This window comes from Amia ocellicauda, chromosome 15 (genome assembly GCF_036373705.1).
Source record: "Amia ocellicauda isolate fAmiCal2 chromosome 15, fAmiCal2.hap1, whole genome shotgun sequence".
NCBI lineage: Eukaryota > Metazoa > Chordata > Actinopteri > Amiiformes > Amiidae > Amia > Amia ocellicauda.
The window spans coordinates 17,570,537-17,594,793 of NC_089864.1; the positions used below are offsets into that span (position 1 = coordinate 17,570,537).

The 24,257-nt window shown below is 37.1% G+C and overlaps 2 protein-coding genes and 1 long non-coding RNA gene across 3 annotated transcripts in view; all 3 read left to right on the plus strand.

Moving 5' to 3' along the window:
- The first annotated feature begins 16,963 nt into the window (after positions 1–16,963).
- rps16 (ribosomal protein S16) lies at positions 16,964–20,117 on the plus strand. The gene is made up of 6 exons (XM_066723557.1): positions 16,964–17,088; positions 17,179–17,230; positions 18,172–18,273; positions 18,730–18,826; positions 19,271–19,318; positions 19,927–20,117. Exons 2-6 carry the CDS (start codon positions 17,183–17,185, stop codon positions 20,070–20,072), a joined length of 441 nt encoding a protein of 146 aa, XP_066579654.1. The 5' UTR covers positions 16,964–17,088; positions 17,179–17,182; the 3' UTR covers positions 20,073–20,117.
- A 1,894-nt stretch (positions 20,118–22,011) lies between these two features.
- LOC136771329 (uncharacterized) lies at positions 22,012–23,936 on the plus strand. Its single transcript, XR_010822309.1, has 3 exons — positions 22,012–22,253; positions 23,143–23,185; positions 23,888–23,936. It is a non-coding gene; the product is annotated as an uncharacterized LOC136771329 (long non-coding RNA).
- Positions 23,937–24,026: 90 nt separating this feature from the next.
- Positions 24,027–24,257, plus strand: part of otogl (otogelin-like) — a 43,009-nt gene continuing 42,778 nt past the window's right edge. Inside the window, exon 1 of the mRNA XM_066723745.1 lies at positions 24,027–24,125. Coding sequence (XP_066579842.1) covers positions 24,027–24,125 — 99 coding nt within the window. The remainder of the gene's footprint in view (positions 24,126–24,257) is intronic.

A 24,257-nucleotide genomic window follows, 5' to 3' on the forward strand; every position in this document is an offset into this window, starting at 1 on the left:
AATTGTGGGAGCCCTTAGGGGAATTGGACTTTTGTCAGTTGTTGCCGCTGTGCATGCTGGGACTGATAGATTGTATTATTGCTGCCGTTAATTGAGGTAAATAATTGTGATTATGTCTCTAGACGAATGTGCTCACAGGGTCAGCTGCAACAGACAGAAACAGTGGATTAACCCTGAGGTAAATGTAGTGCTCAGAAAAAAATACGTTGCTCTTTTAAAGCCAATATAATCAAATAACTCTCAGAATTTTACAGCAGAGCACAGCCTGGCTCATTCATGAAAGTAAATTGCGCAGAAATCCTTAATTCCCAGGAAGCATCGCATGTGTCGTAAACTCAATAAGTAATTCTGTTTTCTGTGCTTCAAAGTCAAACTGTAGCAAGTTTTTTTATAGTCAAGGCAACATCATTAAGGGCTTTTGTAATAAATATACTTTTCTTTGGATGCTTCTTTAAAAATAAAGACATTCTATCCCATCTTAGGTCACAGAGCTCATTGTGTACATGAGCTAGTTACAGTGATTTACTTTTTGTAAACTTTTTGTTTACTTCCCTAAACATGGAAGAACGTCCAATCTTTTGGCGTCATTGGAGTTTGTTGCTCACGTGCGGCCTTTTAAGGGTACCAGAGTGGTTTGTCAGCTTAGGGGGTTAAATTTTGTTAAACAAAATGATTATTTTTTATCTCCAGTTGATTTGTTCTATGCTTTAATTTCAGAGTACATTGAGACATTAAACTGTGTAATTTCAATAACAACTGGAAAAATGGAGGTGTGCTAAAACGTTTGACCAGTAGTGTAAACAAGAAGGGGTCCACTGATGAAAGAGGTAAGCTAATGCTAAACTGACTTCCAACACCTCAGGAATACAGCAAGTAATAATAAAATATCCTCTTGCCATGCAGTAATATATAAACGCTCTCATTGCTCATGTTTAATTTAAATAGTTCTGTTTGGTTTAGCTGCTTGGGATATTATTTTTCACCTTGAGGGCAACACCGAGAACAGAAGAAGCCCACAGATGCATTATCTTTAAATATTAAGATCATACAAACAGAGGTTACCTACAGTACAGCATGTCGGAATGATTCTCCCCAGCTACTAACACTGTACAATGTGAGTTAGTGTAATGGCCACTCTGTAATTATATACTGGCATGAACATCATAAGCACATAGTTATTCAGTCTTTTTCAAGGTTTCTTTTCTCCTGAATTGAATACACACATTTGGCTGTGCTTATTTGCTGCAATCCAGCACCGTGAATCAAATATCTAGCCCAGTTATGAGTTTGATTAATTCATTGATGAGGCTGAAACAAGATTTCAAAAATGAGATCAGTGTGTACAGCCTCATTTTGGGGTTTTCTGTGGCGTTAATATCGACCTAACTCTGTCTGCAAGGTTCTTGTACAAAAAGATGCGGTAAGAATCCTGCACACCACCCAGCCTCACCTTTTAAGGAGTCTTGCTGTGGTTAAGGCATTAAACTGGGCTAATTTTCCAGCATCAAAGCTCCCTGTTCATTCTCAACTGTCTCTATGGAGAGCAGAACACAGAGAGACGGAAGAGGCTGGACAGAAGACTTAGTGCCAAAACATCTTAAAAAACTGAATCTGGACATAAAGCAATGTATCTGAATATCTGGAAAATGTCTTAATTTTTTATGAATGTGTGAAAAAATAAAGACACCACTGACAGAATTTCAGACTTCCATGTGTACCTGTTCTTACTGACAATACCGTTCTGCACCGTACCGTACTGCAATATAAACACATGGCTATAGTGTTGCCAGAAAACAAACCATAATAAACGTATCGTAAATGTGTTGTAAATAAAATAAAACATATGATTAACTGTCAACTTACTTCAAAGTAAAGAATAGTAGAAACAACTCTGAATGGAACTGTACATTTACTTAAAGGTCAGCTGAACTGTATATATCGAAGAAATAAGTATTTACAAGAAACTATGTTTGTGTCACATGGAGAAATTGTAAATGGTGATCTATGGAGAAATTATAGACAAATACATTTAAAAAACATATAATTTTCTTAGTCTGGAGAACAGTATCACTATATGTGAGAGTACCTTATATTTAAAACGTTAGTATTCCTTATTATTTTTATAATTTTATCTGAGTCTAGACATTGTCTGTAACAATTCTAGAGAGACTAAATACATAATAGAATAAACATGGTAAATAAAAAGCCCCTTAACTGGCTTATTAATCTTTTAGTTTTCAAACACCAAAGGTTATTCTGACTCACAACAATGTGTGCCCATCAGATAGTGCACTTTTAATAGCCCGGCTTATACATGGGGAGAATAACCGCTCCAAGGCTGGGGGTTAACTTGATACACAGCCCTCTTCCTGGGTGGCTCTCTAGTCTCCTCACACAGGGCAGCCCCCCAAGAGAACATAAAGAAAAGACAGAACCAAACAAGCCCTTAAGAAGCACTTAAAAAAGCACTTTTTCTGTCCCATCATCCCTTGCTCCAATGCCTCATTTCCATACTGTTTAATGTTTCGATTAACTTCAGTCATCCAATTTGTTAATGTTTTCTAAGTTTCACCACTGAAATGTATACATTTATACAATAGCTTATTAAAAGTTATATATCATCAGTCGATCCACTGCTGGATGAAGGCCTCCCCAAGATGCTTCCACTTGTAACATCTGCATTTTGTTTGTATTCTTAATTATTTGATTTTGGTATTGGTTTGGTTTCCTGTCTTCTCTATCAGTGCCCATCTTTATTTAAATTTGTTCTGTTTCTCTTCCTCTGGTCAGAGTACTTCTTCCTGCATTTACTCGGCTCTTCCTCCGCTTTGTCTTTGAGAGTCAATCTCAAGAGGAGCAAAATGCAAAATGTCCAGAGAATTAACATAAAACAGATTCCCTTTCCTTGTTTCAAAGCAGAGTAGAATAATACATTTCTTTCCCTTTTAACAATGGCTTGTCTGGCCTTTGATTAATATCACATATGATTTACAGGAATTACATCCTCAGCTATGGGAGGCAGACACCGTGCCACATTACACCACGTCAGTCTCTCGTGCATTTAGATTTACGATCGATGAAAGTCAGAAGATGAAACACCCACACGTGGAGGCTCTGAAGACAGCTGCTTTAGAATTGCAATGAGATGAATGTAGGCTAAAATAGCTAAATAAATGGAAGGGCTCGTATCCAGCGAGTTCAGGACTGGGCCACATTCTATTACAGTGTGCTGTCACACAGATTGTGGACATCAATATTTACTGCTGCCATGGCACAATTTCACTTAATAAGTAAAAGAAGAATAGGGGTATTTTCCAGCTTGCAGGTTGATTGCATTAGTGTCATGTAAAAAAACTAAAATATGTTCAGTTTTCTCTCTTTGTTTTCACTAATGCTGCCAGATTTGATCTCTTACTTGTCCATTGATACCCACTGATACCCTATAGAGAAGTTAAGTTGAAATAATCTTCCTGGCACTGCAGATATTAAACAATATGAAAGGCATATTAGGGATGACGTGCACAACAGACATACGCAATGTGTGACACAGCAAATAAAGGGGCTGAACAAACACTTATAATCACATCATTATATTTCATAGAACAATTCAGGCTGTTTCACAGTGTTTTATTTTATTTATTTTATTCATCGTTTACAAAATGCTTAATTCCTGGAGTATTTCCATCTGACACACAAGATAGTTGGAAAAAACTTTAAACTAACTGATAAATATTTCATACTCTAGTGAAGTTAACAAGGCAACATTTCTCAAGACTTGAGAATTGAGTTATACAAGACCAACACCTGTGACAATTATGATTTTTGGCAAGTAAACACAGCTTGAGTTGCCTGGCCTGAAATATCACTGTTTTACACTCAAAAGCGGCCAAAAAAAAAGTGCTTCCACATTGCCATGGCAACGTAGCTACTGTATTCTACATAAATTAAGCGCCCACGCATGGCAGACCCGAGATACAGAAAACCACAGTCACCAACAACACTTTTAAAGCCGCAGTGAAACCTATTATGGTCAAATAAAACAATCTCATCTCATAGAGCAACTTCCTCACTGTAAAATTGGGGCCGTTTGCTCATATTAAGATTACTGTAAAAAAAAAGACTTTGCCTTCAGTGCTGGGAGGTCACAGCTCTAGGTGATGCGTTTCCATTCAGTGTTTCAGTGTAAACAACCCGACTCCCGCAACAGTCATATATGGTATGATTTTTAATCAGGTTTGGGGTTTTATTGTGTGACTGTTGCCACAGTCCCCTAACTTTGTTTCTCTCCTGACAGGCAGACTCACTTACTAGCGGACAGGGTTTCAGGGAACATTCCTCAACTGTTTAAGTAAAAAATGCCTTTCATCAGCTTATTATAAACGAAGCAAGTTATATTGTAATACTGCAGGCACAAATTCTGTGCACTACAAAGACCTCTCTGAAATACCATACCCAAAGCAGTAATCCGAGAGCATTTTCATTCGCAGCGTTGCAAGGTCTGGAAAATGTAAGGGTCGCCTGACAGTTATGAATACAGAAACTGTGTGTGTAACACAAGTTAAAAACAAAAGCAGAGAGGGAAAAAAATCAAGTCAACTCTTCTTGAAACATATTCACCTCTTCACCTGAAATATTTCAAAGAAAGTGTCAAAATATTCAGTTTCTCTCACTGTCCTTGCCAAATGTCTGGTAACCATTTATTACTCGAAAGTCTTATTGGGCCAGTCTCCATTATTACAAATGCTTTCGTATTGAATTTCTGTCTTATTTCACAAGTAGTTTTTTGGTCTTAATGTAGAAACGTTTTTAATGTCATTTTGAAGGTTTTTACAGCAACTTTCGAATACTATGATCCTATTAAAGAATGCTATGTAGATTTCTGGACATTTCATTTTAAGCACTAATTTTACCGTTTCTTCTCGTAAACTTCAAATTAATAAACAAACTTAGACCACAATGATCCATTTATTTAATGGGTTGACTTTATTATTTTGGCTACTAATCTCTATAACAAATCTTCTTATAAGACTTGTAAGACTTCTGTGTCATGTCCTTAAGATGTTTCTGTTCTGTTTTCTGGTCTGTAGACCATTGTAATAGTTCCTTATAGCTACATTTTATACATTGGAATGTGTTTTTAAATAGTTTTGTTGTTACTCTTGTATTATTGTGTATATTTAGAAATGTGTATATTAATATTTTGTAAACCATATATAATGGTTTCTCCTAAACTTATTATTTAAAATATTGTTGTTATTATTATTACTACTACAACTATTATTATTAACAACAACAATACAACTACTACTACTACTACTACTAATAATAATAATAATGTACTATGAAAATAGGAACTAGGAAATAAGAAGTGAAAATCTTTCAGACCTCAATGTGGGACCTGTCATTGCTATTTCAATTAATTGTGGAAACCGTAATGAAGTCTGGCAGTTGAGTAATATACACAATATATATCCAGTGCCTGTACCATGTCTGCCAGAGTCACAGCTCCTTAGGTACTCCAGCAGCAGGTCTGAACCTCATGAATTAGGTTCCCACTCACTGCTTTCAGTACTAAGTTCAGGGATACTGAATACAATCTCCATGTGTACAACATTTCAGCTAAAGTGTTTAAAAGGATATCAAACATCTGCTGTCTTTCTTTGATGTAACCTACTTTAACATGATTCTTCACATTTTAACAGCTCAACCAACAGGTAGGAGGGAGTGGTTGCATTGTAGAGAAGCTTCACTGTGAATGCACAATCCAGATTATGAAAAACTCATAATCTTTTTAAAATGTATTGAAATCTTTTTAAAATGTAATATGCGTTGTTGTTTGAAGATGACGGTGATAATATGAGTTGTAAACCAACATCAATTCATTAAATTCAGAATATACGGTCACCTCTTCAATGACTCCTACACAGCCATGCACCGTGAGTCACACCAATCCGATCGTTTTTATAGGACATTCTCCTGTGTCATTAATCCTATTATTAATTTCAAGGTAAACATTAAAGATATGAATGTATTAAGGAAACCAACTGACACACAAATTAATGAAAATCAATATACGTTTAACTACACTTCTAAATAAAGATATATCTGTAAAATAATGAATATGAGGGAATTTCAGTACTGAGAAGGACTTATTATTATAATAATAATAATAATAATAATAATAATAATAATAATAATAATAATAATAATAAATGTTCAAGAGGACTGGTGCACAACCTCTTCAACCTCAGCTCACCACACACCATGAAACAACACACCTCCTAACATGACACAGTGAGCTTAGTCATTGTTTTCCAGCTGATATATTGATTCAGAAATGTAAAAGCAGCATGATGGGCAGAGCAGATCCAACATAAAGCGAGGCACCATTCAAAAAGCACCACTTCTGGCCCTGCTTTGCATATGTGCTGGGGTGAGGCGCTATTAATAGAGCGAGCAAAAAGATGTCACTTGGCTGCGGCTCAGCCCTCCCAACAAAGCTGCAGCTGATGCCATGCGGTGCCAATGCCTCTCCTCGTGCCAGGCTCGGCCGGGAGAGAACTGCGTGTGATTAGGTCTGCCCATGAGAACAGGCTGCCCGTTTCAGGGGTGTTTATGACGGTGGGTTGGATGGCAGGGAAAATAAGAAATGGCACGAATGAAAATGGAAACCCAACCAGGTCTCAAGGATGGCTCTGACAATCATTAAAACAATCCAGGAGCACATTTCTGCAGCCGCTACTGTAAACACGCTGAGCTTGGCAGTGCCGCTGTAAATGTCAGGAGAAGGTAGGCACTGAAAATATTTGGATGAGTCAGACCTCTGTATACAGATTCCAGAGATGCTATCTGTCTTTACCTTTCCAAGCCCCAAGAATGGCATTGCCCTGCTACCCCTTTATGGGAGAGAGAATGCCCGTAGTGAAGTCATTCCTTTTCTTCCCCTCTTCCCTTTCTTTTTTTTTTTGGCTTTGTTTCTGGCAACAATAAGGTAATTTTTCATATAGGTTGTGTTTGTGTAACCCAAATGTGCGGCACACTCCGGATTGCCATATTGAGCCCTCCTCTTCGATGTGCCAGCTTAACTTTGTCAAGCTTTCCCTCGACAATGTATAGCTTATTTCCAGAGCTGCGGGAATGCGTTCCCTGTGTGTTTATGATAACAGATGAAGCATCGCTCCCACTCTCTCTGTAAGATGCGTGGAGGGGCCGGTTAAATATTGCTATTTGAAAAGACTTGCTGCAGTTTAATATGCGTTGTTGTTTGAAGATGACTATTTTAAATTTGATCTTGGTTGCAGCCTCACTTTGCAGCCTCACTTTAACCCTATATTCATCTTAATTATTTGTTAGTTATACATGGTTTCTAATCAGTCCCATTTTCGTTTCTTTCTTGAACTTCTAGATAATAATTTCTTTGTTAACTTTGACTGAAAAAGTCTCGTCTTTCTCTTTTTAAATACATATACTTGTTTTATTCCACATGAGCTCAGTCCATGGAATGTTTTCTTGCAGGTCATGTAGAATGTTTGGTGCAACCACATCTATAAACCATGAGTTTCCCTGTTTTCTTCTCCATGAACTCGTCTTTTTTTATGATGGCCTTCAGCTTCCTCTCTCCCATGAGAACGAAAGGCAGAGTGACATTCCCACTTATCTGGACTTTGCTTCTTGCTGCATGAAACTCTCACTCAGGTCAGCTAGTGACCTCCTGTGAAATAACAGTAATAGCATTCAGAAAACAGATCACAGGACAATTGTTTATTTTTATGTAAGGATAATTACAGTGCAATTAAATAATGCATAGTTGAATCAATAGTATGTGTAACAAACTTTTACTGTGTCAAAAATCATTAATATAACTTGAATGTCAAATATATTCAAATATACAATAAATCTATAAATGTAGTTCAGATTGTATTCCATTCACATATTGATTCACATACATACACCAGAAGTCACCATTATTGAGTCACCTGGAAATCTTAATGAAATACAAAAAAAATATTAAAGTATTTAGATTGCAATAATCTCTCAAATTAAAATGCAACAAGAAGTGATATGTCTTTCTGATATCATGACATCCTTTAATTATTGTATGTGAGTTACTGAAATAAAATGCCAATAAAACACATTGATTTCCTTTCAAAATAGGTCAGATGATTATGTGAGCCCCTGGTTTTGATATGGGTTTAACTTCAAATGTCACTACATGTGCGATACAGGTTTTGGTAGTTGGACGCTAAAATATTTTTATCCTAAACCAATGAGTGTGTGTGTGTGGTGGGGGTTTCATATTTCAGTTTCATAACAGTTTCATATTCATACATCCACCAATGTGTGTTTGTAATTTGGCATTTTATTACTCACCTACCCATACAAAAATAGCACCACAACTATTTTAAGTTACATTAAATACTTAACATGATGAGCATATTAAACAGCTATATTTACTTAAGGGGAATTTATAGACCTAGAGGGCTCAAATAATTTGCGGTTTATTGAGTTTTAGCTGATCAAAACTGAAACCTCCTAATGTATAGTTTCCTGTAAAATGTCATGGCCCAGTGCCTAAGTACAGTGGCCTCACAGCTCCTGACTTCTACTTCACTTATAAATGACACTTCTGTGACAAACCACAGAGTGGGGTCATTGATTCACAAAGGAACTTCATATAAACACACATATATATACACTCACCTAAAGGATTATTAGGAACACCATACTAATACTGTGTTTGACCCCCTTTTGCCTTCAGAACTGCCTTAATTCTACGTGGCATTGATTCAACAAGGTGCTGAAAGCATTCTTTAGAAATGTTGGCCCATATTGATAGGATAGCATCTTGCAGTTGATGGAGACTTGTGGGATGCACATCCAGGGCACGAAGCTCCCGTTCCACCACATCCCAAAGATGCTCTATTGGGTTGAGATCTGGTGACTGTGGGGGCCAGTTTAGTACAGTGAACTCATTGTCATGTTCAAGAAACCAATTTGAAATGATTCGACCTTTGTGACATGGTGCATTATCCTGCTGGAAGTAGCCATCAGAGGATGGGTACATGGTGGTCATAAAGGGATGGACATGGTCAGAAACAATGCTCAGGTAGGCCGTGGCATTTAAACGATGCCCAATTGGCACTAAGGGGCCTAAAGTGTGCCAAGAAAACATCCCCCACACCATTACACCACCACCACCAGCCTGCACAGTGGTAACAAGGCATGATGGATCCATGTTCTCATTCTGTTTACGACAAATTCTGACTCTACCATCTGAATGTCTCAACAGAAATCGAGACTCATCAGACCAGGCAACATTTTTCCAGTCTTCAACTGTCCAATTTTGGTGAGCTTGTGCAAATTGTAGCCTCTTTTTCCTATTTGTAGTGGAGATGAGTGGTACCCGGTGGGGTCTTCTGCTGTTGTAGCCCATCCGCCTCAAGGTTGTACGTGTTGTGGCTTCACAAATGCTTTGCTGCATACCTCGGTTGTAACGAGTGGTTATTTCAGTCAGAGTTGCTCTTCTATCAGCTTGAATCAGTCGGCCCATTCTCCTCTGACCTCTAGCATCAACAAGGCATTTTCGCCCACAGGACTGCCGCATACTGGATGTTTCTCCCTTTTCACACCATTCTTTGTAAACCCTAGAAATGGTTGTGCGTGAAAATCCCAGTAACTGAGCAGATTGTGAAATACTCAGACCGGCCCGTCTGGCACCAACAACCATGCCATGCTCAAAATTGCTTAAATCACCTTTCTTTCCCATTCAGACATTCAGTTTGGAGTTCAGGAGATTGTCTTGACCAGGACCACACCCCTAAATGCATTGAAGCAACTGCCATGTGATTGGTTGGTTAGATAATTGCATTCATGAGAAATTGAACAGGTGTTCCTAATAATCCTTTAGGTGAGTGTGTATATATATATATATATATATATATATATATATATATATATATATATATATATATATATATATATATATATATATATATATAATTCTATTTCATGGACAATACTTAATGTTTTGCAGGATTCACATGCTCTATTTAGCTCTGTGATTTGTATAGTGCTTATATGTATAAAAAGCATGTATTTCCACTAATTTACAAGAAAAAAACATTGTGTTTGAAGAACTATAACTAAAACATATTTTCTTTGCTTGTAATATTTCATCAACAGATGCTAACTGGGAGGAACTTAGCACATGCACTTTTATGATCTTATATGATTGAGATTATGATTTAAGTGTTACAATTACTGGTTTTCCCCCACATTCTACAACTTAATTGATTCATGTTTTACTTGTTTTTGTTCTTCATCTTATCCTTCTTCTGTTTTAGGAGTTATGAATCAATGTCCAAGCAGTCAGAATTCAGGAGATGCTTGGAAATGTGACTGAAACACTAACAAAGGAACAATAAGCTTGAACTATTGATTCATAAGGCTGGTTATGGAACTGATCAAATCTGAGAAAATATCAGTTTTTCTGGCATGTTGCTGCAACTTTTTCTAACCACATAATCTCCCCTGTATTCATCTTTACTTTAATCTTGGTTTATAGTTTAGGGTTGCAATTGTGTTCTCCATCTACAAGTTGGCTTCCTGAGTTTTTTTTTTTTATGAGGATTGGAATAATGTTTTGTTTAATAAACCTGTTTTTTATTGTTTTATTCTATCTTGTTTTTCCTCTGGCACACATTACCACCCCCAGTTTTACCATTTGACTGAATTCTGACAATATCACGCTTCTTCTTTCTCCTCACATTGTGTTTTCACAGAGCATTTCTACTTGGAGGAAATGCATTGGAACCGTTTTACATCTTTCATAACTCTCTTTTCGACTGCTCTTTAACCAATGCTTATGGTGTACCAGCTATTCTGGACATTTCTGGAGACTCAACAAAGCTTTCTGAGCTGTAACCCCCCATCTTGCCAGCTTGTAATGCTGTTCCTTGTGCTATGGTGACATTTCATGTGGAATTTAAACTAACAGCATGTGTAGTGCTAGATTGTAAACAGTTAGGCTTGGATGTTCAACAGGTCTATCTGTTTTATTCTATTTGAGCCCCAAACACTTTTGTTAGCATACTGACCTTTTTTACGCTTTCTTGATTCTATGCTATTTTAATAATTCACCTGCATTTATACCGTGGGTGGTAGATTACTTAACAGAATTCACGTAATCTAGATTTGTCCTTAACAATAAGATTGACAATACTGTAATTGGTGTGCAGGTGTTAAGAAGTCAAACACATTCTGTTGCTTTCTTTCTTTTCTGTCCTAGAGGTAAGTAAGAGAGGTAGAACACCACTGCAATATGATACAGTACAAGCTGTAAAGACACTGAAGATTGTCTTCTGAAAGTAAAGTATAGGGGTTAATTGACCGGGAATTACATTTGCAATAAGTACTGTGAAAAATACAGCTCCATTACAGATGGTTATGAAAGCTTGCCACAGAACATTTGCGTGGTCGCTTTTTTTTCTACATTTTATGTTGCCACTGCTTTGCCAAATGCTTGCAAAAAAGAAAGGCTTGACTAGGTGTTGAAAGCAGTACGTTACATAAGTTGGGATCCTAAACATTTTTGGACATTTTCAAATAACATGCAGTCCTTCCTGTAATCAGGTATTATCTTACACAGTGTAGACAGCCTACAGACAAAATACCTCCAATTAGACATAATAGGTGGAAGGATTATCATTTTCAGAGTAGATCGCAATACTCAATAGATTTTCAAGTGGAGTGCACAATATAATTGCTTAATGACATGCCATAGAAAACATGATTAAAGTATTCTGCCGATGATGAGTCTCTGTATGATAATGTAAGACGGGCGGGTTGTGGTGAAGAACAGAGGCAAGTACTGAGCTCCATGATTCAAACTCACAGCCATGGTGCAATTCCAAAGGACAGAGTTGAAAATGTGTGGTCACCAAAGGCTTGGCACCAATCAGCTTGGGTTGTTATAACTTAAAATGATCGATACAATTTATTTTTATTAAAGAAAACACAGTGGGTTTTGATAGAATATACATAATTAATAGTGTGCTTCTGTTTCTGGGGTGTGTATGACTTGTAGAGTAAGAATATAAGAAATACTCTTACAGTGAGGGGAAAAAAGTATTTGATCCCCTGCTGATTTTGTACGTTTGCCCACTGACAAAGAAATGATCAGTCTATAATTTTAATGGTAGGTGTATTTTAACAGTGAGAGACAGAATAACAACAAAAAAATCTCAAAATTTCAAAAAAGTTATATATTGATTTGCATGTTAATGAGGGAAATAAGTATCAATCAGCAAGATTTCTGGCTCCCAGGTGTCTTTTATACAGGTAATGAGCTGAGATTAGGAGCACTCTCTTAAAGGGAGTGCTCCTAATCTCAGCTCGTTACCTGTATAAAAGACACCTGTCCACAGAAGCAATCAATCAATCAGATTCCAAACTCTCCACCATGGCCAAGACCAAAGAGCTGTCCAAGGATGTCAGGGACAAGATTGTAGACCTACACAAGGCTGGAATGGGCTACGAGACCATCGCCAAGCAGCTTGGTGAGAAGGTGACAACAGTTGGTGCGATTATTCGCAAATGGAAGAAACACAAAATTACTGTCAGTCTCCCTCGCTCTGGGGCTCCATGCAAGATCTCACCTCGTGGAGTTTCAATGATCATGAGAACGGTGAGGAATCAGCACAGAACTACACGGGAGGATCTTGTTAATGATCTCAAGGCAGCTGGGACCATAGTCACCAAGAAAACAATTGGTAACACATTACGCCGTGAAGGACTGAAATCCTGCAGCGCCCGCAAGGTCCCCCTGCTCAAGAAAGCACATGTACAGGCCCGTCTGAAGTTTGCCAATGAAAATCTGAATGATTCAGAGGAGAACTGGGTGAAAATGTTGTGGTCAGATGTGACCAAAATCGAGCTCTTTGGCATCAACTCAACTTGCCGTGTTTGGAGGAGGAGGAATGACCCCAAGAACACCATCCCCACCGTCAAACATGGAGGTGGAAACATTATGCTTTGGGGGTGTTTTTCTGCTAAGGGGACAGGACAACTGCACCGCATCAAAGGGACGATGGACGGGGCCATGTACCGTCAAATCTTGGGTGAGAACCTCCTTCCCTCAGCCAGGGCATTGAAAATGGGTCGTGGATGGGTAATCCAGCATGACAATGACCCAAAACACACAGCCAAGGCAACAAAGGAGTGGCTCAAGAAGAAGCACATTAAGGTCCTGGAGTGGCCTAGCCAGTCTCCAGACCTTAATCCCATAGAAAATCTGTGGAGGGAGCTGAAGGTTCGAGTAGCCAAACGTCAGCCTCGAAACCTTAATGACTTGGAGAGGATCTGCAAAGAGGAGTGGGACAAAATCCCTCCTGAGATGTGTGCAAACCTGGTGGCCAACTACAAGAAACGTCTGACCTCTGTGATTGCCAACAAGGGTTTTGCCACCAAGTACTAAGTCGAAGGGGTCAAATACTTATTTCTCTCATTAACATGCAAATCAATGTATAACTTTTTTGAAATGCGTTTTTCTGGATTTTTTTGTTGTTTTTCTGTCTCTCACTGTTAAAATACACCTACCATTAAAATTATAGACTGATCATTTCTTTGTCAGTGGGCAAACGTACAAAATCAGAAGGGGATCAAATACTTTTTTCCCCTCACTGTATATAATACTCCAAACCCAAACAACAATACATGTAGGTAATAAATACCTATTTGGAGTAAAAGTGACACAGAAAATGTATCTCCAGGAAAGCACCCTAATGCTAACAAGGTTTCCAAATCTTATTTTTACTGACAGAGCTTCAAATCTCTACTTTATTGGACACAGATTCATGGACTGCATTGGAAACATTTTTCTCTCCCTTTTAGTTCCCACTTTTACTGTGGTACAGATCACTAACATTTACCAGGACTGGGATGAACTGCTTTATGTGGAAAGAGAGGAGCATGGCCAAGAGAAATGATCAATGATGGTTTACACAAGACCGTTAAGCCATTGCAGTTTGCACAGGAGTTAGAAGAGACAGGGCAGGATGTGTAACAGGGACAGGCCTACTCTTCCTACTCACAGAAGAGAAAAAAAACTCTACTATATAAAAACTATACTCTAATATAAAGCCCACACAAGGTGGCTGGTACAGTATTTGATCACAGTCTGCTGTAGGACTTTGTACACCACCATGTGGCAGAGCGAGGAAACACAAACTAACACAATAAAAGATCATTTTAATGGAGCAGGAGCTTTCAACACCCCCTGCAGTTATTAAATGTAATATATCACTGTAAATCTTTGCCCCACTCATTATTACCAGAATGCAATCAAACTGCAATATATTTGTGTCCTTTTCATGTCCCATGCTTAGTAAGCTGTCAAGTCGATTTTACTCCTATATGAGTTGTGTTGATGTTCGAGCAGCAAGACCAAGCCTTTAATGGTTTTGTGCTGTTTTGCTTTGCCTGGACACATTTTCTTCAAATTAATACTGTCAATACCAGACACTAATCAAAATTCTAATAGGGAGACATATCTTCTATTGTTTCCTCCTGCAACACTTTTTTTTTGGAAGTCAGAACCTACTATACAGAAATATACTATAAGGAAGCAAACTAGAAAGATTTTAAAGTACTACAAATCAATAGGCTGATATACATTTTCCTTTTGTGTGTCACTACCATTGGTGGGGAAAAAATTGGGGGACCTATACACATTTCACAATCTTGTATTGAATATAACAATATATGCTTCCCTGCTAAAGATAACGATTGCACCCTTCTGCCAAGCACTGCTTAAGTAAGTGGAAAAAACATAAAAAGTTGCAGCTCCACAAATTAGGAACATGGGGGGAAAAAAGACTTACAGAACAGCTGCACAAAACTTTTTAAAAAGTAACAGAGCCAAACAAATATATCATGCATTAACCATTAATGGCTTGTAAAGTGCCTAAGGGAACAAACTGTAAGGGGTGTCTTACCCAAATATGGAAATAACAAGAGCTCAAGGAGATACTATATACGTACACACTGTATTGTTCATCAGTCATCTGAGGGGCAGCTGCGTCTCTTCGTTTATTACATATCCGAAAGAACAGGCATTCTTGGGGCTGTGCTTTGTTTGTGTTGGGCAAGAATGAGGTGGAGTCAAACTTTTTTTCTATTATTATTATTATTATTATGGTTAGGTATTATTAGGTATGCCTTCATTAGAAAACACACTCCATCCTAAGGCTGCATTTATTAATTATCTTTTTAGGCAAAAGGGTTTACAGAGCAATTTTTTAATCTTATTGTACAGTTGATTCATTGTACAGTATAAAATATATGGAGGTGTTCTTGGTGGTTGTGATTTGGATCATTTATTGCAATATATATAACCCATATGTAAATATTCAGTGTGTAATGTAAAAATAAATTGTAATCATAATAATCATAATAGGATAATGCAACAGAGGACATTTTTCTCACATTTTACTCTAAATATTTCTCATCAAAATATTCTTCCTTACTAGAAAATTACAGCAGCATGACATAGACTCCAAATCTGGTGAAACTCTGAATGAAGTGGAACGAAAAGTTGATTTAGTAAGTAAATGCAAGTGTACCATAAGGGGAAAAGTAAAGTGTTGTATGCTTATCAATATTACTTGCACCAAAATATATATGTATCCCACCCTGGACAGCAGTGTCTGGAAGAGTTGGGAAGCAGAGACCAATTAATAATAATATTAACATTATATGGAATAATGTTTTATAAATAAAGTCCATGCGAAGCAAGTTCAGATTCAAGTAAACTGTAATAGATACAGGTTTTTAAGCCCATAAATTCCAAATGCAAAACTTGGAGAGATGAAAAAGACCAAACAAATTAAGTATATCACAGTGACTAATGATAATATCATGCACAAATTAACTAAAGAAAATACATCTTAGTCATAATTGCATAAACAGTTGCCAGAATATACAGCATCTGCCATAGTAGTACATTTTCATATTGCAAAAATAAATGTTATGCTGAGAAGGATCACATAAATATATGTGATTCATTGATCTTGAAAATAGCCTCTTTATAAAGTTAGGATGTTATATAATACATTTTATAAAATAAAACAAATGAAGACACAAGTACAAGTTGGCACTATAAAACCCCAGGGCCAGTGGGAACCTGTAGTGAATTCACACCTATAACTCACTAGGACATTGTGTCTCTCTCTATTTAGTTAATAATGAAATAATAATTTAGGTTGGTTTCTGAATCTCCACTTTCCTTTCGCTGCCCAGTTTTTGAGTGTGTGTGTCTTAATGAAGTGAAGATGATGGTGCCTTTGTACTCATATTCCCCCAAGTGCTGAGTTCTTTGACTGCAAAAAAAAACATTGTCTCTAGTCTGATGATACCCATCTATCTAAACCCTGAAAACAACACTACTATTCAATTTAGAAGAACTGTACAAAACCCAGCATATCAAGAAATGGCAAAATACATATGTAGGGGCCTACACATCTGAACATTCACTTAACTAAAGCAGTTTATCTTCTTATATCTAATTTTATTTGTAATTAATATGATTGTATTGCTAGTTTTGCCTTTCAGCTGTGACGCACAGGAGCTCGACTACATTGCACTGGGGTCAGTCCTAGAGCCCCAGTTTAGTTCGTTTCAAATGATGTTACTAAAAAACTGAACCAACAGAACAACATTCAAACGTAGACAAGAAACTTTGGGGTAATTAGAAAGCGGCTTCAAATAAATGAATAAATAAAAATATAATGACAGCTTTGCTTTATACTTACAATAATGTTTAAATCGTGTGGTACCTAGGATGGTTTAGAAAAAAAGCATTGCTACTTTACATCACAATGTTTGATCAAAAAACTAAACAAAACTGACATTTCCCTGAACCACACCAATAAGACCGCGCGATGTAGCACCCGAACCCGGAAATGGTTTGAGAGGTGTCGTACTAACCCGGCTGGATGCCGTAAATCGATGCGTAAACGTCGTGCTGCAGCCCGTGATCTGCGGGGTAGGAAACCCGCTCGGTCTTTCCTTACGGCTCTGTAGCAGAACTCGGTATGTGTGATATTGGGCTCTCCGTAAATATTGTTCTTTATCGGATTAAAGTAAATCTAAGCAATAATTCACACATATTCTCTCTTTTAGGAACATGCCGGCTAAAGGTCCCTTGCAGTCCGTCCAGGTCTTTGGACGCAAAGTGAGTGAAATAATAGTTTTTCTTCCACGTGTGGAAAGCGGCTTGTCTTTGGACGCATCGTTGCATAGTTAGCTAAACAGGGGTATGTGTTACCTACACAGTTGTGACTAGCTAGTGGAAGGTAATTTACAACATAAATCCTATATATATATATATATATATATATATATATTTGGTTTGCGTTCATAGAGATTTCGAGCAAGTTTAATTCGTTTATAGATTAAAAACAACACAAACTTGGGGTGCGGCCTGGTCTGCGTTTTGTTCGCAACGAGTCGTGGTTAGTACTCACTTTTATACGAGTTGATATTTTAAAACTGAATTTTACATTAGTTATTTCCCAAATGATTTAAATCAATACGGCCGTTTTGAAACGTTTGTAGTGCGGTTATTCAAAACCTGGTCAGACATGTGATTCACAGCGTGTTCAATCAATGCAGATCCCAATACAATGACGTTTTTAATGGCGTGTGGGTTGTGAATATACCCCGATCACAGTTTTATACATGCAAGGTGCGCAATACCTGCCTGCCTTTGCTTTTATACGAGTCATTGTAGATTGGGTTTCCGACATTTCGGTTTTAAAAAGCTTGTGTCGGCGAATAATGATGCACCACTGCTTTCACAATTAAAGGAAAGCTGTATTGTTGATAGCATTGGAACACTTCATTCATTTAGTCATGTGACCTTTTAATCCAGTCGCTCTAAAAAATCTAATTAAGGAAATTCCGTTCAGATAAGGTTCCAGTTAATTGGAGAGAGCTGGGTAGTGGGGCCTCAGGACCAGGGTTGAACCCCACTGCATTAAACCTGACCATCACAAAAGTGTTTTCATATCGTAGGCAAATGTATAATTGTGTTTTATTGCAGAAGGTATGGGATTATTGCATGAGATGGTCTCCAGTACCTGTTAACATACATCTATTTGTAATTCTCTACAGAAAACTGCGACAGCTGTTGCTCATTGCAAGAGGGGCAATGGCCTGATCAAGGTGAATGGCAGACCCCTGGAAATGATCGAGCCCAGGACTCTGCAGTACAAGGTGAGAGGACAGGCCGCCTGTTCAGCCCACATCAGTGCAGAGGCCTAGTGCCCCTGTTTAGTGTGATGATGATTCATTGTGCTTAACTGCAGGAGATCTGCAGGATTTAATACTGTGAGCTAAAGTCTGGAATTCATTCTTATTTTGGGCATGTAATCTGAATTCTCTATACTGTCCTGATGTTTTTGGGGGAATATTTGCTGCTATTGTGTTTTCCAGCTCTTCCAGTTTTAAGTTGTTGTGCAGCCTATATGGATAACTTCTGAATGAATAGTATAGAACACATCAGCATTTACTTTTACCATGTGGCAATCACTTTTTATGTTAATCAAAGTTTACTGGTTGCCTGAATTGTCTTAATCACTTCCTACTAGTTTTTCATTAAAAAGTGATCTGTAGCTGTAGTTGGATGTTGATTTAGTGCTTGTTTTGATGGTCACCATCTTCCTCTCTCAGCTGCTGGAGCCAGTTCTGCTCTTGGGCAAGGAGCGCTTTGCTGGCGTTGACATCAGAGTTCGTGTGAAGGGTGGTGGACACGTAGCACAGATTTATGGTAATTAAGATGTTTTTAACACACAACACCAAAAACAAGTGTTTTCTTTTAGAAACCTACCAAAAAGAGAACCTGGATCTTCAATGTGAATTGTTCTTTAATTGATGATGGCTTTGTATAAACCGTGTAAGTCACACTGCAGTACTTTACAGCACATGTTTTAATTTCCTGGAAGTGTTAATTCTGTATTGGTATAATTTCTCAACTAGTTAACTGAACTGCAGTTGCCTTGGGTTTGGAACCTGACATGGAATTAAATGACAATGTAACATGTGACACTGGAATAGAAGGGTTTGGGGGGCTGGTTTAGCTGCCAGGTATGTTTATACAGTAGGATGCTTATAGCTCACCAACAGCGCAGTGTATAATTTATATAGTTTAACAAATGGTGACATCAGGAATTATCATTTTTTCATAAGCTTTTTTTGACTCATTTCTTCACAGCTATCCGTCAGGCCATTTCCAAATCCCTGGTTGCATACTACCAGAAGTGTAAGTTGTTTTTCTCCCTCCGTTTTGTTTTTAGGCAGCTGTTTAAGTGTTTGGGCTTGGATTAAATCAAATTTAATGGTCACAATATGCAGAAGAGCACTTGTTGTATTTACTTGCTTTGTAGTGGGGGTGCTTTTCCCATATCATTTGAAAAAAATGTATTAGCTTTGAATGATATCTTGGCCTATACATGTGTACTATGTGTTCTATGATTTAAAGGAAACAAGTTAGTCAGCTGGTCTTCAGGTCAGTAAATTGGGAGCTCGCATGGGGGCCCAGTCTTGACTGCACCTCCGAGTCGGAACACTAATTACTAGGACTGTATTTGAAGGCCCATGATTTGATTTATTGGCCTTTCGGTCTGCAAAAAAGTTGACGTGATGCATTTCTCAAAATAGTCTCCATTCCTCCAAGATCGGGGTGAAATTTGCTACTTCTAATGTAATCGTTAATGTGATCTTTTATGTATTGCATAGAAAACACATTTCCAGTTTAATCCTTAATGTTTTTTTTTTCCCAATTTTGGAAGCTTTTCAAGAGATCTAGATATGGAGGGTATATTGCAGATTTTTTTCCTGCATTATTGATCAATCTCGTATCTCCTTCAGATGTGGATGAGGCTTCAAAGAAGGAAATCAAAGACATCCTTATCCAGTATGACAGGACCCTGCTGGTGGCCGATCCTCGTCGTTGCGAGTCCAAGAAGTTCGGTGGACCTGGAGCCCGCGCTCGCTACCAGAAGTCTTACCGTTAAAATTTCTGTGTACATTTCCATCAAACAATAAATCTGGTTCCCAAATTTCTTGCCTCTTGTCTTTGCTTTAATGAAATTTAAGGTTCGCATGTGAGATTTGCAGCAAAAGGGGAAGTCAAATCTGATTTTACCATGAATGGTGGCATCATTTGTTCCTCTGTAAAGTACCTATTGATTTGTTGCCAAATTAATACTTAGTTTTGCATAATGTGTGAATATAATTTGCATGGGAACATCATATAGTAGTGTTTACGTTAAATGCCATGTGCATTTTATATATATTTGTTTTGCTCACCATTTAACTTTTGTCTCTGTAGATTAGACCTGAATGTCACAATGTGATGACTGGTGGTGTAACTAATTTTATAGCTGTAGTTATTGTAACTCAATTTGTTTGGGTCCAGGTGCAACAGCTGATGGCAGCATATTTTATGTAATTCATATGATTCTCAAACACTGGAGGGCAGTCTTTCATAAACTTAGTCTCATCAAATCAACCTTTGCTGAATATTATTTTCCAAAGTTTTGAATATGTATTTATATATATATATATATATAATCTGTAAACTTTATGAAATTATCAATTGGTAGAAATTAAACGTACATAGGACAATGGTGTTGGGGGAGATACTGTTAATCTAAACACACAAATCAACCTTAACTAGATAATGTTTTATGTAATCATTAAACAATAGTCTTTAGCATATTGGCCGCTCAATGTGATATGCATCTACCAGTCTACTACTATATGCATACTGAGGCCTTGCTTACTGTTATGGCTCTGTCTTCACCATATTTTAACCATTGCATGCTACTTCACCACAATTTACTACTGGTTCAACAAAATTTGTTCCCAATTTTTCAGCATGTTTTTACCATGCTTCACCATACTAAACAAAGTACAAAAAGGAATGCTTTTTATTGTATTATTACTGCTGTAATTCCTTGGTTGTCTTTTAAAATCACAGGTTCAAACCTACAACCTTCAATGCAGGTTTAAGACCTTGACAGTCACTTGTCATGTGTAGCATGTTTTAAACTTGGTAGTGAAAGCGACTTAGCCCAGTTTTTAACCATGGCGTCAGGGCTTCCAGCCCCACATTCAACCACTCATAATTTGAGAAACTGAGAATTAAATAATTAAAGATTTCAATTTCAAATTGTATTCATATATATTTGCAATTTTCCTCAAGAGCAGTTTCGCAACTATAACTGCAGCACAAATCCCCAGCCCTGGTCCCGGACAGCTAAGAGAAGCATCGCCACAGGTAGGCTATACTGATGCTTTATACAGCAACAGACAGTGCCAAATCACACACACACACACACACACACATATATATATATATATATATATATATATATATATATATATATATATACACACATAACTTCTGGAATGGAAATCAAGAAATAGCTTCATTAGGGAGCCAATTCATTCACAGAAGAGGGCAATAGGTCTTAAAAGCAAAGTCGCATTAACTTTGTGACGCTGTTCGCGAAAATGATGTGAAATGCGATTTAACGTTCACTGTCAATAGTAATTGAAATGCAATTTTTGGACGTAATATTGTTTTTAATATAACACACTTTTACATTTAAATAAACCGAAAATAACAATAAGACGGTTAACTCATCCACCAACCCCATAACAACACACTCGTGTATATATTTTGTTGGCTGGGCTTTTCCCCAAATGACACAACAGAAACAACTATTTCATATTAAAGTTATGGCATTTTTAACCTGCTCCTGTTTGATTTTGCAGTTTGATATTGTTAATCGTGATGTTAATATGTAATAAGGACAGTAGTGTGGACACACTGAGTCTTTGTCTTTGTGTCCAGCTATGACATGGCACATTTGCTCAGGACTGCCCAGCAGCGCAGGTCCTCCGCAGGAGTCATGCTGTGAGGCAGTGTAAGCAGTACAGCCCAGGTAGAGTCGCCATGCATTGCTAATGAGAGCAGCACATTTCCATGGACGATCTGCCAAAGCCCCTGAAGACTGCTGTCTGGACCTGTGAAACAAATATTCAGCCAAACCAACGCACTAAAATGCCCTCCTAATTTCATTACTGGTTTCCATTAGGACGCAGCCCTGAAATGAACATAAAGAGGAATTTAAAATTAATGATTCCTTGGATAGTGGTATTATTCTGCCAACTTCTCCTTTTTCAAGGTAAGGTGTGATTTCTGTGTATTGTTATTGTCTTAATTATAATACTGACATCCTCTTTTGTCATCAGGAAATCCACTGTATTGCTTTTTACTAGGCAACTATCCGTGGACTTTGATGTTTCTGCATAAGCAAGCTGTTCAACTAGAGTGTTTTTGCTGCAGTATTTTTTTTACGAATTAAATGCATAAATTAATTCCATCCTTGTTAATTTTGTATTATAGTAACTTTCAACTTTGTAGCATTTTTATGTTGAGATTTATTTAGAAGGTTATGGTTATTGTTTTGTTGTTCGTGCTAAACTATAATGTTGTTATTATAAATAATAATTAATGGATTTATTGAAAATACTGCCCTCTTGCAGTGCATTTATTACCAAGAATGATTTATTGATTTTCAATTTCAATTTCAATTTCAATTTTAATTTAATCTTCTTAAGTTTCTCTCGGTTCAATTAAACAAATTTAAAAGCTTAAAAGGCCTCAGTATTAACGTGCATTAATCTACACATCAAAGTCATTTATGTACATTTTTGTATTGCCCACAATCAAAACATGTAACACACATTTACCAATCAAATGAATTTTAACAATATTAATGACATAATTAATGAAAAATAGATTCCTCATTCTTATTAAAAAAGGCTGGGCAGTTTTACGAGGTAATTTGTTTGTGTGGTATACTATTTAAAATTTTGGATACACTTCAAGCTTTAATAAAAGTATGACAAATCAGTGTTTTTTATTTTTTTATTATTATTATTATTATTTTATTTTTATTTTTATTTTTAATAATGTAAGCACTGTTGTGTTTCATGGAAAGCAGCTACAATGATATCAGTAAAACTGCGTGGTTTCTTATGCTCTGAGTAGTAATTTTGTTTCTCAAATAGGGTTTACTTGCCAGTCTCCAAACCAGCACACTAGGATACAAAGGTAAGCTTGTTTTTATACATTTAAATGCAAAGTGGAAACAGAAATCCTCATATTCATCCAATCATATTGATAATTCCATAGTGGAAATATCTTAACCAAACACCAGTGAGTTGCAGTTCTTGCTATTTGATTGACCTAATTTACCAATTGCAATTCTGGTTATAAATATATTTGTTTGTAATTTAAATACTGTGATATAGGATTGTGAGCTATAACTTATTTATAAATTATAATGAATTCAAGTTTCCATTGGGCATTCAGTTATACAGTAATACACAGTGCATAGAGGGCTGCTGGAGAAAATTATAATATATCAGTTGCTTTCCCTGACTATTTGTTTAGCATATTAAAAAGTGAGGAAAAGTGTTTCAGTGAGTTTTTAATCCACCCTCTCTGTGTGTTTCCCTCTTTGATTTGTTGTTGAAATGTACAGGTTATCCCAGATGATTTCACTGTGTACACCCTGATTCAGCTGGATAACTCTTATTAAATGAGTTGATATCCTAGGTTTTGGTGAAAGATCATTTATCAATCTAAGGTGTAAGGTCTCAGTGTTTTGTAAGGGTTTTCATTGTCATACTTGGATGTCCTTGGAACACACTTGAGCGTGTATAACAGCTGTATCTGAGAACAGCTACCCTGGATTTCTGCAAAACTCAGTTTGACTGTTTGATAGTACAAGTCGCTTTTTGTTCCTTCCAGGAAAAGGTTTAATGCACTTCGACAGAAACGAGATCTCTTCGGAGAAGAGGTAGGTATACCTAAGAGAAAGGAGGAAAAAAGCAACGAAATATTGAAGCACACCTGACTGCACAAAGAGGTCTTTGTGTGCAATACACACATGGCACAACTGCTCAGGGTTTTTCTCTCACACTCTGATACCTTGTTTCTACTGATTCCTAAGCAGCAGACACCTTCAATCATCTTCATCAACTCTCGAGTGACAGTTATATTTTTTGGGGTTAATAAAAGCTTAAGATAAAGCTGTCCTGATAATTATAAGGAACCCTTATTGTAAATCCATATCCTTGAGTGCAATCCCAGTGCTCTGTTGTGTTGTATTGTAATAGAA

Coding starts and splice junctions, on each gene's coding strand:
- rps16 (XM_066723557.1), top strand. CDS start 17,183: ATGCCGGCTAAAGGTCCCTTGCAGTCCGTCCAGGTCTTTGGACGCAAA. Junction 17,231..18,171: donor TCCAGGTCTTTGGACGCAAA/GTGAGTGAAATA, acceptor AATTCTCTACAG/AAAACTGCGACAGCTGTTGC. Junction 18,274..18,729: donor CCAGGACTCTGCAGTACAAG/GTGAGAGGACAG, acceptor TTCCTCTCTCAG/CTGCTGGAGCCAGTTCTGCT.